Below are 13413 nucleotides of genomic sequence, written 5' to 3' on the forward strand. Positions count from 1 at the left end.
TTAGGTGTCTGGCTCTGGGCTGCTCTCCTCCGGGGAACAGGAATGGGTGCTGGGCCTGGCCGAACACCAGCCATCCCCACCCGAGGAACAGATACGGGTGCAGGGACGAGCTGGGCTCTGGCTGCCTTTACCCTGGGGGCTGGTGTAGGTGCAGGAGCTAGCTGGACCTCTGTCGCTCCCACCCGAGGAACTGAGACGGGTGCAGGAGTCGGCAGGGTCACGGCTGACCTCACCCGGGGAACCGGAACAGGAGCAGGCAAAGTCTGGGTGTCCATCAACCCCACCCGAGGAGCAGGTACGGGTGTCGGGATGATAGGAGCCTCTGCCAGTCTGGGAACAGAAGCAGGGACCAGCTGGACCTCAGCTACCCTCTCCCGAAGAACTGATACGGGAGCTAGGGAAGGCTGGGCCCACGCTGCCTTGGTTACAGAAACTGAAGCGGGAGAGCTGAGCTCAGGAGCAGAAACAGACACAGGGAAAACAGAGTTAGTGGAGCTAGAAACAGTGTTAGCGAACAGAGATTCATGGCGGGCCACTCCTAGCGACTCTGTAGGCCTTAAGCTGTCCATCTTAGGAGTAGCAGTCTCTAAAACAGTCATTGCACAGGAAGATCCAGGTTTAGCAGAGTCAGAGTCTGCAATACCGGGCACAAAGGGATCCGTTATGGACACAGGAGCATTCACACAGACCGTTTCTAAATATACAGGTTGGGGAGCAGCATAGTCCAGGAGTGGAGACACACCACTCACAGTCTCACACTCAGCAGGTACAGAGACCGCAGAACTGTTAACTTCACAGTGCTGTTCACAAGTATGCGGCTCAAAAACGGTCTTTTGCTTCTCTACGGTGAAATAATCTGTCTGTGAGTTAATTGCTGCTGACCTGGGAGGAGCAAAGGAAACATAGTCGCTCTCAAACACGGGCGTGAGGGTAGGCACTGCAGGACCAGAATTAACAGACCCAGAGTTAATGGCCTCAGGGATGACGCGCACGGGGCTTATAGTGCCAGGATTCTTTAATTTAGCATGAACAGCAGTCTCTAGAGTGGTGATGAAGTCAGTCTCGTGCGTAATAGAAGCGGAGGCGAACGTAGAAACAGTATGAGGCCTAGAAACACAGTCATATTCAACCTTTTTGTTCTTCTCTGGTGAGTTACGGACGTGAAAAACAGCGGACTCAGAAAACGAATACTGTCCGAGACGGTCGGGCTTGGAACTCGCATGGAAAAAGCAGTCAGATTCACTCACCACCGGAGCTTGCTCAGTAGCTTTAGCGTGGCGACGGCGTGAGCGTCGTGTTTTCCCGGGAACTGTGCCGTGAGTTCCCGAGGCAGTGGGCGCAGGCACTTCGGTGATGTCGGCTGGCTGAGCCGATGACGAACCAGGCTGCGCCGGAGAGACAGGGAGCTTGTGCAGCTCTGAGCGCGGAAGTCCCAGGTAGAGCGCAAAAGCCTGCAGCGGGGTAAGGCCGTTTGTCGTCGGCTCAAAACCACTCCCCGACCGCCGAGTAACCCTCTTCTTTGCGCGGGACGTGGGCGGCGACCGGAGAGGCGAACCAGAAGTCGAAAATGCCGGAGGAGTTGTGGCAGGCGATAGGCTGACTCCTCCAACTCTTCTTACCGTGGGGCGGTGTGGGGAAAAAGCAGCAGCCTTTGCCATTTGGACGCTGCGCGGCCCACCTAGCGCCCATAGAGTCCCATGAAAGGCAGACTCGTGCTCCCGGGCGTGCCGAGCCTCCTGCCTTCTCCTCTCGTTAGGGAAGGCGGAGTTTGCACGCTGCCGGTTCCGAACGGAGTTTGCTGGGTCCATTACTGGTCGTAGTCTTCTGTCATGGTCGGCTGTGTGGCAGGCAGGATGAGGACCCAATCGCAAAACTCACGGACTCAAGGGATGAACTCAAAAGGCAGCTTTATTGCTGACAAGATGACAGGAAAATACAAAACTTAAACTGGGCACAATAAACTAATACTTGGAGAGAGACACAGGGAAATCCACGCAGCATGAGGGAGACTACGACACAGAACTGAGGGAGACGCAGACATAAATACACAGAGGGTTAACGAGGGAAGTGGGAGCACACGGGGAACACAGCTGACACAGATAATCATAACGAGACAGGGCAGGAGTGAACACAACATGACGCATACTGACGAGAGACTGTCAAAGTAAAACAGGAAGTACAGAGGTTCAGACAGGAGGAGAGAGCACAGACATAACAGGCTGGGGAAAACATGGAATAAAACACGAAAGGGGACAAGGGCTCATGAATACATAGAGGGGCACACAGGGGGTGAGAGTCACAAAGGGAAAGCACACAGGGAACCACATAACAGGGCAACTCAGGAAACAGAACCTAAACAGGGAACTGAATACAAAAATACAAGAGAACTAAGAATACTGGGCCAACACGGCCCAGGACCATGACACTTTCAGATTTAGAAATCCACACCTGCATTTGCTCGCAGCAAGAGATATAATTGTAGTATTTTCTGCTCTGCTGTGTTTCTGCGCAGAAACAATCCCATAAAAAATGAACTCCTATCGAATAAAGACGAATTGTTAAGACCCAAGCATGCAGCAAAACTGCACTTTCAGTAGTTGTTATCATGTGCTCGCATGTGCAGAGGTAGAGGACAGTACAGGCACACTGAGATTCTTGTATTAATCTTGTGCAGTCTAACTTTATAAACATGAAAACAGTAAAAAAGCAGTTATCAGCAGTCATGGTAAGAGAACACACTTCTTTTGCACACTCCTCTTCCTCATCCCTCACACAGCCTCTCTTGTAAATCACATGCTGGTGCGAGTTAGTTTCTTGTGACACCCATGGCAAGGTTAAATATCATAGAACACAGAAACACTATAGAAATTAGTACATGAGTAGTGAGTAGTAAGTATTTTTTAAAAATATTGCACCATACAACCTAGAGAGATTTCTTTTTCTTCATGTGATATCATGCGTGCACGTTATTCAACATATTGAATATGATATGCTGCACTAAGAAGCTCATTATGATTGCTTTGGTTGCTAGTAGGTTGCCTTGGTCACCTGTAATTTGCGACGAACAGCTTGGCTGCAAATACTTGCTAACTACTACCCAAGTGATTGTAGTTAGCAAAAGTGCAACGCAAACTGGAAATGGAGAAGGCTCCCCATCAAAGTAGAAGTTTAAAAGGTGCAGCTTTTATTTTGAAGGAAAATGGTCCCAGTTTCACTAGAAGTGTTCATACACAGGGATGAGTTAATGTCATTGGGTTAGCAGTTCTTTGTCTGCAAATCCTCTGTATAATCGGTTTCACAAAGCCCACTCTAAACTGTATGGAGGTTCATGATAGATTACAAAAAAAGAAAGTTATTCTATAGAAGTTATATTCTATAACAGAATATATGGTTAAAAAAAAGAAAGAAAAGGCTTTGAGGTAGCTAAACTTGTGAGTGAAGTCTTTTAGTTGGTAACGTACCAGAAACATTTTTTGTTTAACGCTGTAAAAAAAAAAAAATCAAGTACAAAAAAATGAACAAATCTGCCCATTTTGAAGGATTAATATGCTGGAACTACTGATAAATAATTTACAAATGCTCTGAATAGACCATTAAAAAAGAGTTAGATTTCCCTCGTTGCTCTCACTCGCTATTTTATTTCAAGGAACGGAGAAAACAAATTTATTTCTATTGTTGTCTCGAGTAAATAGTTTTACTTACAAAAATAAAAGTTTGAGATCTAATTATTTAAAAAAAGAAGTCCAACAGACAGGGAGGCGTTTACAGTAATGAGTCACTTTGCAGTGATTGTTGTTCCTATTGTAAGGAAACATGATTCACTTGCCCTCACAGGCAGCAACCTGGTGTGTTTACAGTTGCGGAGCTGGATACCTTGGAAACCTTATGTGAGGCTGCCGCGGAGGTGCACGGGGACTCATTTAATGCCCTGAGAATACAACCACAGCTGTTGCAAATGAGTCTGTCGAGCAGGCCACTTTCCTGTATACGTGTGTTTTACAACCATCTGTGGCAGCTCCATGTGTGCGCTGGAGTGTGAAGTGGCTGGTTGGTTGGTGCCCATGTAAGGAGCGTGTGCCGCATTGAAATGATTTCTTGGCCAGAGCATTCGCTGTGTTTACAGCTTGTTTTTTGTTTTTTCGCTTCCCAGCCGAGTTCCTCTTCCTGCTGTGGGCGGTCTATCTGTGTTACGCCGTGAGGACTGTGCCGTCGGCCTTCCACGAGCCTCGCTACATGGCCATCGCTGTTCATAATGAGCTTGTGCTGTCAGCTATATTCTACATCATCAGGTAAGAGCTCCTCCTCCTAGTGATTTGGCACCATGAGGTTTTTTTTGTTGAATTTAAAAAAAAAATGCAAATATATTCTATCGTATTATTGCATCGTACCAGAAAATTAGTAAAAGTTATATGAGATAAATAGTTTGTTTATAAGGTCAGTGAACTGCCAACATAGTCTCTTGGTTATAGCACATCGAGTAAGCTAGAATGAATCTTAAGGAAATGACATGACAGAAATCAGAAAGTCTGAAAACCTTCAAACTGCGAACATGTTTTCAATCCCATGAGGTGATTTGATGCAAATTCACACTGGGCAATGCAAACAGAGGCGAAGCCGCATTTGCGCAGGTTAAAATTTTTCAACTCAAATTTGCATCATGTTGCAAAGCAAAAACCCATGATGACAATTAGAAACGGAGCTCCACAGCTCACTTTTATGCAGAGACGGGAAAAATAGATGAAGCCTTGAAGGTGTGCAAAATGGCAAATTTTCCAGCTATCAGTTACATGCCTCCTCATCCTGTTGGTCATTCAATGGTTGGTTGCTTTTGGACAATTCAGCCCTCAGTTGCCTAGGTAACCTTCTAATTTATTTGCCACCCCCTCATATGTCGATCAACATATGTGGGGGTCGCCATTGTTGGTATTTGCTGCATTTGCTCATGCCCACTCACTTCTCCTATTATCGCTTGAAGTTGCTGAACATCTTTGGCATTTTATGTTCTCTGATCACCACATCGCTCCGTGTGTGGACCACCCTTAGCTCAGGGGGAAAGTTTGCTTTGCATTTGGTAGCCAGCAGACCAGCAATAGTACGAAAGACATTAAACATGTAGCCTAATCTAATGGATGAGGATAAAAATTGGCTGTGTAAACAGTGCTTATATTTAGAAACCACTTGAAACTGTTAATTACATTCTTTAATAATCAAATCATATTTTAAATGTCACTCAACAGTGCGGCACTTTGTACTGCAAATCATCATACTCATGATGTCAGATTAGTTTGCCAAGTGTTCCTTTCTTTGCAGGTTAGCATCCACGCGCCTGTGCTGTACTTCATGGCACATTACTCCAGTGATTATACACTAGCTTGTTCTCTCACAGCCTGCATACAACTGTTCATTTTCTAAATCACATACTGCTGTGTAGCATCTGAGAACAGTTAACTATTGCACATGAGTAAAATAGTAATTATTTACTCAACCAGCTGGTATTTGTGGTGCAGACTAGTGAGGGAAAGGTTGTTTAATCAGCTAGAAATTTCTTATATGTTATCAGTACTGCATAAGAACATTTTTGCTTTGTGTAAAGTAGTCAGTCTGTTCAGATTCTTGGTACATATGTACAGACCTGGTATAAACCAGCAGCTCTTCTCAGACACTTTGAGGTTACGGCACAGAATTTAATTATTCTGCTGCATTTTTGGTTCAGGTTGTTTGTGGTAATGGCAGGAAAGGTACTGCCCTCTTCTGGAAATGGGCAGCAGCAGCTCAAATAATTTAAAGCTACAGAGAGTTGAAGAGAAGAGGGCTGAAACCGAGCAAAATCTATTTATTTAACAAAAATAACCCAAAATGCAAACCAAGAATACAGTGGTGTGATAGAAAAATCTGTGAGGTGTCTTGATTGATTGATTGAATCTTTATTTTGAACATGTTGAAAAAGTACAACAAAATAGAATTAAAAGAGACAAATGAACAAAGCAAAACAAAAGGAAAACGAGCAACCACAACTCCAAATAACGTTCATGTTCAAAAAGGAGCAGGAAGAAGCATAAGCTTGTCTTGAAATGAAACTGGGAAGGCTCTACTCTGGGGTCCAGTGAGACTTGTTAAAGGTGGACATTTAAGTATCAGCAGATACGCAGGTACACCTGTGCTGTTTGCACAGTCAGGCTGTGTTTTCTGACTCATCACAGACAGTTTTTTGCAGTAAACTCCCCCACCTGTGCTATACTGTAAGAAGCCTACAGCTTACATCATCTGTTATAATGCTATATCCAAACTGAAAACTTTTTAAACTGATTTTCTATTTATTTATGTAATAAATTTGTCTAGAATTTTTACCAAAACACTTTGAGCATCACAAATTATATTCTGTTATACCCCATACAATACTGAATTTAGAGATTCTTTGGGTAATAATCCTCTGTCTTGAAATACGCTCCAACTTTTATTTTATGACTAACACTGATGATAACTGACAGTAACATAACTGACAGGATCAGTTAAAAGAAAAAGAGACACTTTTATTTAAGATAAAGAAGTGGGTTTTTTTGTTTGTTTTGTCTGTTTTATTTGGATGGCAGTCTGTGTCACTTTTGCCTCACAGCTAAAAGGTGTTGGGTTCAAATCCAGCTCAGGACCTTTCTGTGTGCACACGTAAATGGAATAATAAAGGAAACAAAAGCAAAGTCCAAGTTTAACAAACACAAAAATCAGAACCTTAACACTGGAATAACAGTAAGGCTCGAATCCACCCACATAGCGCTCTAAGCATAGTTACTAATAGATACATTGTGTTCAGCATGCAAATGTTGTCACTTAAATTTGCAAAATTCCCAGTACGTACTGGCTCCATATTTAATATCATAGTCTGTCTTCAGGTTGTCATTTTGATGTTTATATCCTCCAGTAGATCGCCTGATTTCCGTGTACGCTAGCTCAACTGTTCTGTTCAGCTCGTAGTTAATTTTGATCATAGTGAAATCAGCCCTCTCCCTCCAGTCTACACGTCAAGTAGCTGCAATGTGCAGTTTTAATAAATGAGATGTTTCAGCTGACACTGCCACAGCCGCTCCTAGCTCGAGCCGCCCTAATTGAGAGCTCAGCTACATCACATTATTCACTAATGAACCATGTCAGGGTGATTTTTTTTTTCTAAGACAGCATCAATTACTTGAACTATTGGTAGCTTTATTATCGTTCATTACCAATAAATTGTGCATGATCGATAGTTTACTGGAAGAAATGCGAGTTTTTAAGTGTTCTGATGTCTTTTTGAACATCTGGCTCTTGTGATTGCTTGGCCAGTTCTTTTAACGAGCCTCTCGAGCATTGTTGTGAGGCTTTCCTCTGCAGAAAATGGCCAGATGAGGTCCTTAATAAACTGGAGAACTGCCTGGTGTGGTGGGTTAATTCCGTCTGGTTGCCACCTGGGGCTCCAGTGTGCACCGGGGCTAGTTAAAGGCAACCGCCATCCATTTATGTTGCATGAAGAACCTGCTATTTGATCCCATAGTGACCAGTTAAAGCTCAGGCTTCCGTGTTGGCTGTGGTCATCTTCAGGTATAAGCCAGGTCCAGGTAAATGGGATGCTGGAATGAAACCGCTGGAGTCGTAGGAGTGGTGGAGATCGCTCAGTGAAATGCTGCTGGCTGAGAGGAAACAGCATGCCAGAGTTATTAAATCCTCATCTGCACACAAACTCATCACAAAACACGAAGGAGAGAAGACTTCAAAGCTTCGAGACATTTCATATGCTGGACGTTTGCCTTCATTCATGCCTCACAGCTATTACCACAGTAACTGTTTGTTAATTAGCCATTTGCCAACCTCAGCAGCGTAATGAGCCTGCTACATGACATTTGCTTGTTAGAGGCTCTCCAGTGGTGGAATTAGCATCTAACAAGACATGCCTTCATATCCTTAGTGCACACGAGGTCTCACTGTGCTGAAAGCCTGTTAGTTCGTTCTAAATAACAGGCTGGAGCTACTCCTCTCACCACTGTTGTTTCAGATGGTAATTATCTTATTTTCCTCCAACTGCTGCAGCACAGCTAGCCTAGTGTGTTCCCGTCTGATGTACACATAGACTGAATCTTTTGACCAGATGAAGGTCACTCCTTTTTATTGTGAATCCAATTGAGCGGATGAGGAAAATATTGTGTCCTTGCTGGCACGAGGATCACCCAAGTAGAACACTGCAGGAGTGCATTTGACGACTAGACAGACACTGCTGCTAAATCTGCTGCACTGGTGGTAGCTTTCTCTTCCACATCCATCTGTATCCAAGAGCTTTGATGCAGGTTTCACTTCAGTTAGTGAATGAACACTTTAAAGTTGATGAACTATAATAAAGACGTGTCTTTGTGTCCAAATACTTTCCTGGTTTATGTGATGAGATTTAGCAGGTTGAATAGTGATGCTGAACAGCTTTATAGATATCAGAATATAAGAAACTGAAATCCTATCGGCAGTCAATGATATTGACTAACATCAGCTTCACATCTGGATGTCTGTCTTTATTTTTACAGGTTCACTCTCGCTCCTGAGCTGCATCCAGACTGGATGCTGCTCCTGTTCTTCACCCACACTCACCTAACTGTCACTGTCACCCTGGGTCTTCTACTCATTCCTAAGGTAACCATTTCAATGTATGCAATACATTCACAAATGTATGGAAAAGATGGGTGTAGTATCTAATTGAATTTAAGTTTATTTATATAACGTCAAATCCCAACAACAGTCGCCTCATGACGCTTTATATTGCAAAGTAAAGACCCTACAATAATAATTGTAGTTTGTGAACCATCACTGTGAGACCTCAGTTTCAGAAGCTCTGAATCACAAGCACCCCTCCATGCTCACAGTGTAGCAACTTGTATAGATTTAGTCTATGAGGTTGCCCTAAAAAAGTCGCTAGGGTGAAAAAGTATATTCACCAACCAGGTAGTGAGTAGTTACTGGAGGTTATTTTACTTTTTACTTTGTGTTGTAATAAAAACCTGCTTGTGATTGCTTTGGTCGCTAACAGATTGCCATAGATGAGTCAGTGTCTTGCATGCAAACTGTGGTCAATTTTGGCAAACTGCTAGCGACCAATGAAATCGCAAGGTTTTTGGTGCAGCAACCACTCGGCAACCAGCTGGGGTATATGCATTTTTCCAAAGGTTGCTATGGAGTCGCTGACTGGTCTCTTGACTTATGTGACTGGGGCCTAAAATAGTGTGTACTCATAGAACAAATCAGCAGTAAGCACTCTGAGTATCTGTTGGGCTTATTTCCAGTTTTAGATGTCATGCTCCCTAGGTCAGTTAGCCTTAAAGTTCTTATTAATTCAAGTTTAAGCTCCAAAAAGTGTTGGGGGTGATTTATGTCTGAGGGATAGCAGCAGCAAGAGTGACAGGGAAGGTTTACAAAACAGTAGTGAGAATGCTATGATGTATGTTTCATGGCATTGACATTGGCACTGACAAAAACAGGAGGCAGAGCTGGAGATGTTGAGACTTTCATTGGGACATAATTAGAAATGACTACATCAGACAGACAGCTCAAGTTGAGCAGTTTGGAGACAAAGTTAGAGGTTTGTGCAGAGGAGAAATAGTGGATTATTGGATGGTGAACATGGATCTGGCAGTCAGGAAATGCAGAGGGGTGATGTGATAGAGGAGGACACTAGAAATAGGGTCCACAATTCCCTGTGGACACCCCTAAGGGAAGGAAAGAAGAAGAAGAATCTGTGCAGCACTTAAGTTTCATTTAAATGTTCTACTGTATATGAGTAAATTGCCTTAACTTGGCCATTCAACTTGCCCCCACTGGCCCAGATTTAAAGCACTTCTCCATTGGCTTCACCTTTCATATGTAGCCTGTGCTTACATGCTGCTTTACTTGTAATTTAGCTCCTTTGGTATTCGATGCTGTCCAGGATTTAGGCATTTCCAATTTAAGATATTGTTATTATTGTTGTTTTTATTCTTACTTTTTATTTTATTAATTATCTTTCATGGTGGTCTTTATTTTCATCAGTAAAATATAATGTTTTATATTTGCTATATAGACACGTAAATACATAGTAATGCACTAAAGAACTGTTTCCATCTTCTTAAATAATGTTAGGTTAAGTAAGTAAGCTATATATGTATATTGTGATTTCTGCATTGTTTGCTTTTCCTTGCTTAAGAAATGTAATGGAAACAATCAGTGTTGACCAATTTTACCGCCCTCCATCAGTTCCTGTTTGCTGGCACCCACATGAGAGATGATATCGCGTCTGAGGCCTATGAGGACGAGTTGGACATGGGTCGCTCTGGATCGTACCTCAACAGCAGCATAACGTCAGCATGGAGCGAGCACAGCCTGGACCCTGAGGACATCAGGGTGAGGGGTGTTTCCACCAACTTTTACATTTCCATTGTGCACCTTTTGAATCCTCCAAAAATACTGAGCCATGGCAGTTTTTTATTGCAGACACCAGACGAAATGGGCCATCTCAATTCTATTAATGGCTGTGGCATAAGGTCTTGCGACAGCCTTTGGGAAAAACGTGCCAACGTGAGCAGAGATATCTGTTTGTCTGTTAGAGCTGAAGAAGTCTCTCTACCAAAATATTTGGGTACCTTAAGCCTATAATGTAGAAGAGGGGGTTTTATGGTGACATCCGGTGTTTGAGAGCATTCACTGTCACGGAGGGAAATGCAGATTGAAATCCAACTGATTCAGGATCTGAGCTTAGAGGCTGTTTCAGACCTAACACTAAAAGACACTCCGTTTTCTTATTTGATGCTGTCCTAAACTGTCCCGTCTTTGCTTTTTTTCAGCATGTGATACTCTGTAATGCATTATTTAAAAACTGTTTGTAGTCATGTGTCATTAGGTAGTACTGCATGCTTTCTGTGCAGCAGATTGTGTGCTTTTCTGTAGCAGTGTTTGAGCGCGACCTTTGTTTGTTTGTTTTCTTTATTTAGCCAGGTTAATGTCTTTAAAAAAAGACTTATAACTTTGTATCTGTCTTATCATTGATGTGTAGGAAGAGCTGAAGAAACTGTACTCCCAGTTGGAGATTTACAAAAGGAAGAAGATGCTAGCAAACAACCCTCATTTCCAGAAAAAGCGAAGCTCTAAGAAAGGGTTAGGTCGCTCGCTGATGAGGCGCATCACAGAGATTCCCGAGTCTGTGCATCGCCAGTGCAGCCGTGAAGAGAAGGAGGCGGGAGAGCATGGCAGCAATCGTAACAGCATCTCCATGCTGAAGAAAACCCCCTTGGATACGACTCACCCAGCAAAACCAGCGAAGGAAGAGACACTGAAGAACAAGGTGTTCTCCCTGAAGAAGTCACACAGTAGCTATGATCACGTCCGGGACCAGAATGAGGACTCCAGCAGCACTGTAAATGATAAGATTGATGAGAACACAGCTGAAGGGTCCCTCCTGGATACACTTATGGGCAAGAAGCTGGTCAAGAAGACATCCAGTGAGAACATAAACGCCCCCAGTGAATCTACAGAATCAGTTCCCTTGGTATGCAAGTCAGCAAGCGCCCATAATCTCTCTGCAGACAAGAAACCAATTCATCCTAGAGCCTCCATGCTGCAGAAGTCCCTCAGTGTCATTGCTAGTGCCAAAGAGAAGACTTTGGGCTTGACTGGAAAGACCCAGGGTACAGAGGAAAGCAATAAGAAGAGTCAGCCAAAGAGCAAAGACACAAAGGCAAATGTAGAGCCAGAAAATGAATGCCAACTCAAGATGATTATCAGCCAGTCAGTCGAGTACAAACAAAGCACCACAAAAGGCATAATCATGAAACAGCCAGTTAGTGGCAGCCAACCGACAATCTGCTCCGACCCCATTAAGGGAAAAGACCTCTATGATCTCTCAGAAGTATGCCCCTGGGAGGTGGAAGATCTCCCAACTCCATCTGAAAATAAGGTTCAAAAGCATGTATCTATTGCACCAAAGGAAACCACAACTGTTCATGGAGGTAGCACGAAAGGAGCCAAGTCTCAGAAGCAGAAAGGTTCTGATCATTCTCCATCCAGTGGCAGGCACCCAAAGGAGATTCAGAGGTCATCGGCTATTCGAGCAGAGGTGTGCCCATGGGAAGACAGAGGTGAGATTCAAGCCAGTCAAGCGGAACCATCGAAGCAATCGATGTCTCAGTCTAAAGCCCAGCAGCCTCCCTCTTCAGTTGAAAGCTCCAGAACACATCGGGCAGATGTTTGTCCCTGGGACTTCGAAGAGCTGAAAAAACCAACAGAGTCAGCTCACTCACCAGACGTGACAAAGCAGAAAAAGGGAACCTCTCCAATGGATGTGAGAGATCCACCTAAAGGATCACTCCAGCCACTAATATCAAAAGTCGACGTCTGTCCATGGGAATTCGACAACAGTGCAGCTGCTCCAAATTCAGAGAGGATACCCAGCCCCTCACAAGCACCCAAAACCAAGGAGTCCCCTTCTAAAAAGAAAGGGCCCCCTTTCACAAGAACAGTTGACCAAGAAAAATCAAAAGACACTGATGATGAGAAAAGCAGAACAAAGGTGAAGGACAAGAGTAAATCTTCAGAGAAACATGTCGGCCAGCAAAAAATGGCCGAGGTCTGCCCGTGGGATGTAGAGAGTCACCAGGAAATGCTGCTGGTAGAAAAAAGGAAAAGCGCTAATGTTGGAGCAGCCAAAGAAAAGCAGGCGGAAGTCTGTCCGTGGGATTTTGAGGAAAAAACGGATACAGACAAAAGTTCTTCTGCAGTGAAACAGAGCAAACCAACTCCTAAAGGGGGGCCTGTAGGTGCTGCTAAAAAGGCAGATGTTTGTCCCTGGGACTTTGAGGATAGTACGTCGAGCAAGAAAGCATGACACTCAACCTTAATGGACCACTGATATATTATAATTATTGATGTATACTTTTTTTCCACTTTGAAATCGTTAAATATCACCTTTTACTATTAGTACGGTGACTTGGAAGCAAAGTTGATCCACAAGTTGCCTTCCTTTCCAAGGTTTTGTTCCTGTTTTATCTATTTTGGAAAAAAGTGAAATCTACAAAAAAAAAAAAGTCATGATGAGCATTCCAGATTATTACAGGGCACTCCTGAAGAGAAATTGTAGACTAATTATGCAACTTTTAATTCAGTCTTTTCACTTCATAAGCAATGTTAAACATCCATGTTCACCATGTCAGCTGTTCTTACTTTTTTTTTGCTATGATTAGTTCTTGGACGAGACTGTAGAGACAAATATTGATGTGTATAAACAAGAAAGTATAAAATTAAGGTTGAATTGCATAACAGGGAAAGTGAAAGCCAAAGAACAAGTGAACAGTTGCAAAGAGGGATGCAGGTCTCGAAGCTCTAAAGTTAATTTATTAGTTTTTGTCCTTGGCGTAGGAAAGAAATCAGTCTATAGCACTT

At 43.4% G+C, this 13413-nt stretch overlaps 1 protein-coding gene across 2 annotated transcripts in view; it reads left to right on the forward strand.

Annotated features, from left to right (window-relative positions):
* gpr158a (G protein-coupled receptor 158a) overlaps nucleotides 1-12859 on the forward strand; it is a 96697-nt gene extending 83838 nt beyond the window's left edge. Inside the window, exons 8-11 of one of the 2 annotated variants that reach the window (XM_085362815.1) lie at nucleotides 4151-4289; nucleotides 8538-8643; nucleotides 10237-10557; nucleotides 11033-12859. In XM_085362815.1, coding sequence (XP_085218941.1) covers nucleotides 4151-4289; nucleotides 8538-8643; nucleotides 10237-10557; nucleotides 11033-12859 — 2393 coding nt within the window. The remainder of the gene's footprint in view (nucleotides 1-4150; nucleotides 4290-8537; nucleotides 8644-10236; nucleotides 10558-11032) is intronic. The other variant, XM_085362814.1, reaches the window with a different exon arrangement.
* The last annotated feature ends 554 nt before the right edge of the window (nucleotides 12860-13413 follow it).

Source organism: Diplotaxodon limnothrissa, linkage group LG9 (assembly GCF_057381915.1).
Source record: "Diplotaxodon limnothrissa isolate DT_005_m linkage group LG9, D_limnothrissa_male_GT1.1, whole genome shotgun sequence".
In the NCBI taxonomy this organism is placed as follows: domain Eukaryota; kingdom Metazoa; phylum Chordata; class Actinopteri; order Cichliformes; family Cichlidae; genus Diplotaxodon; species Diplotaxodon limnothrissa.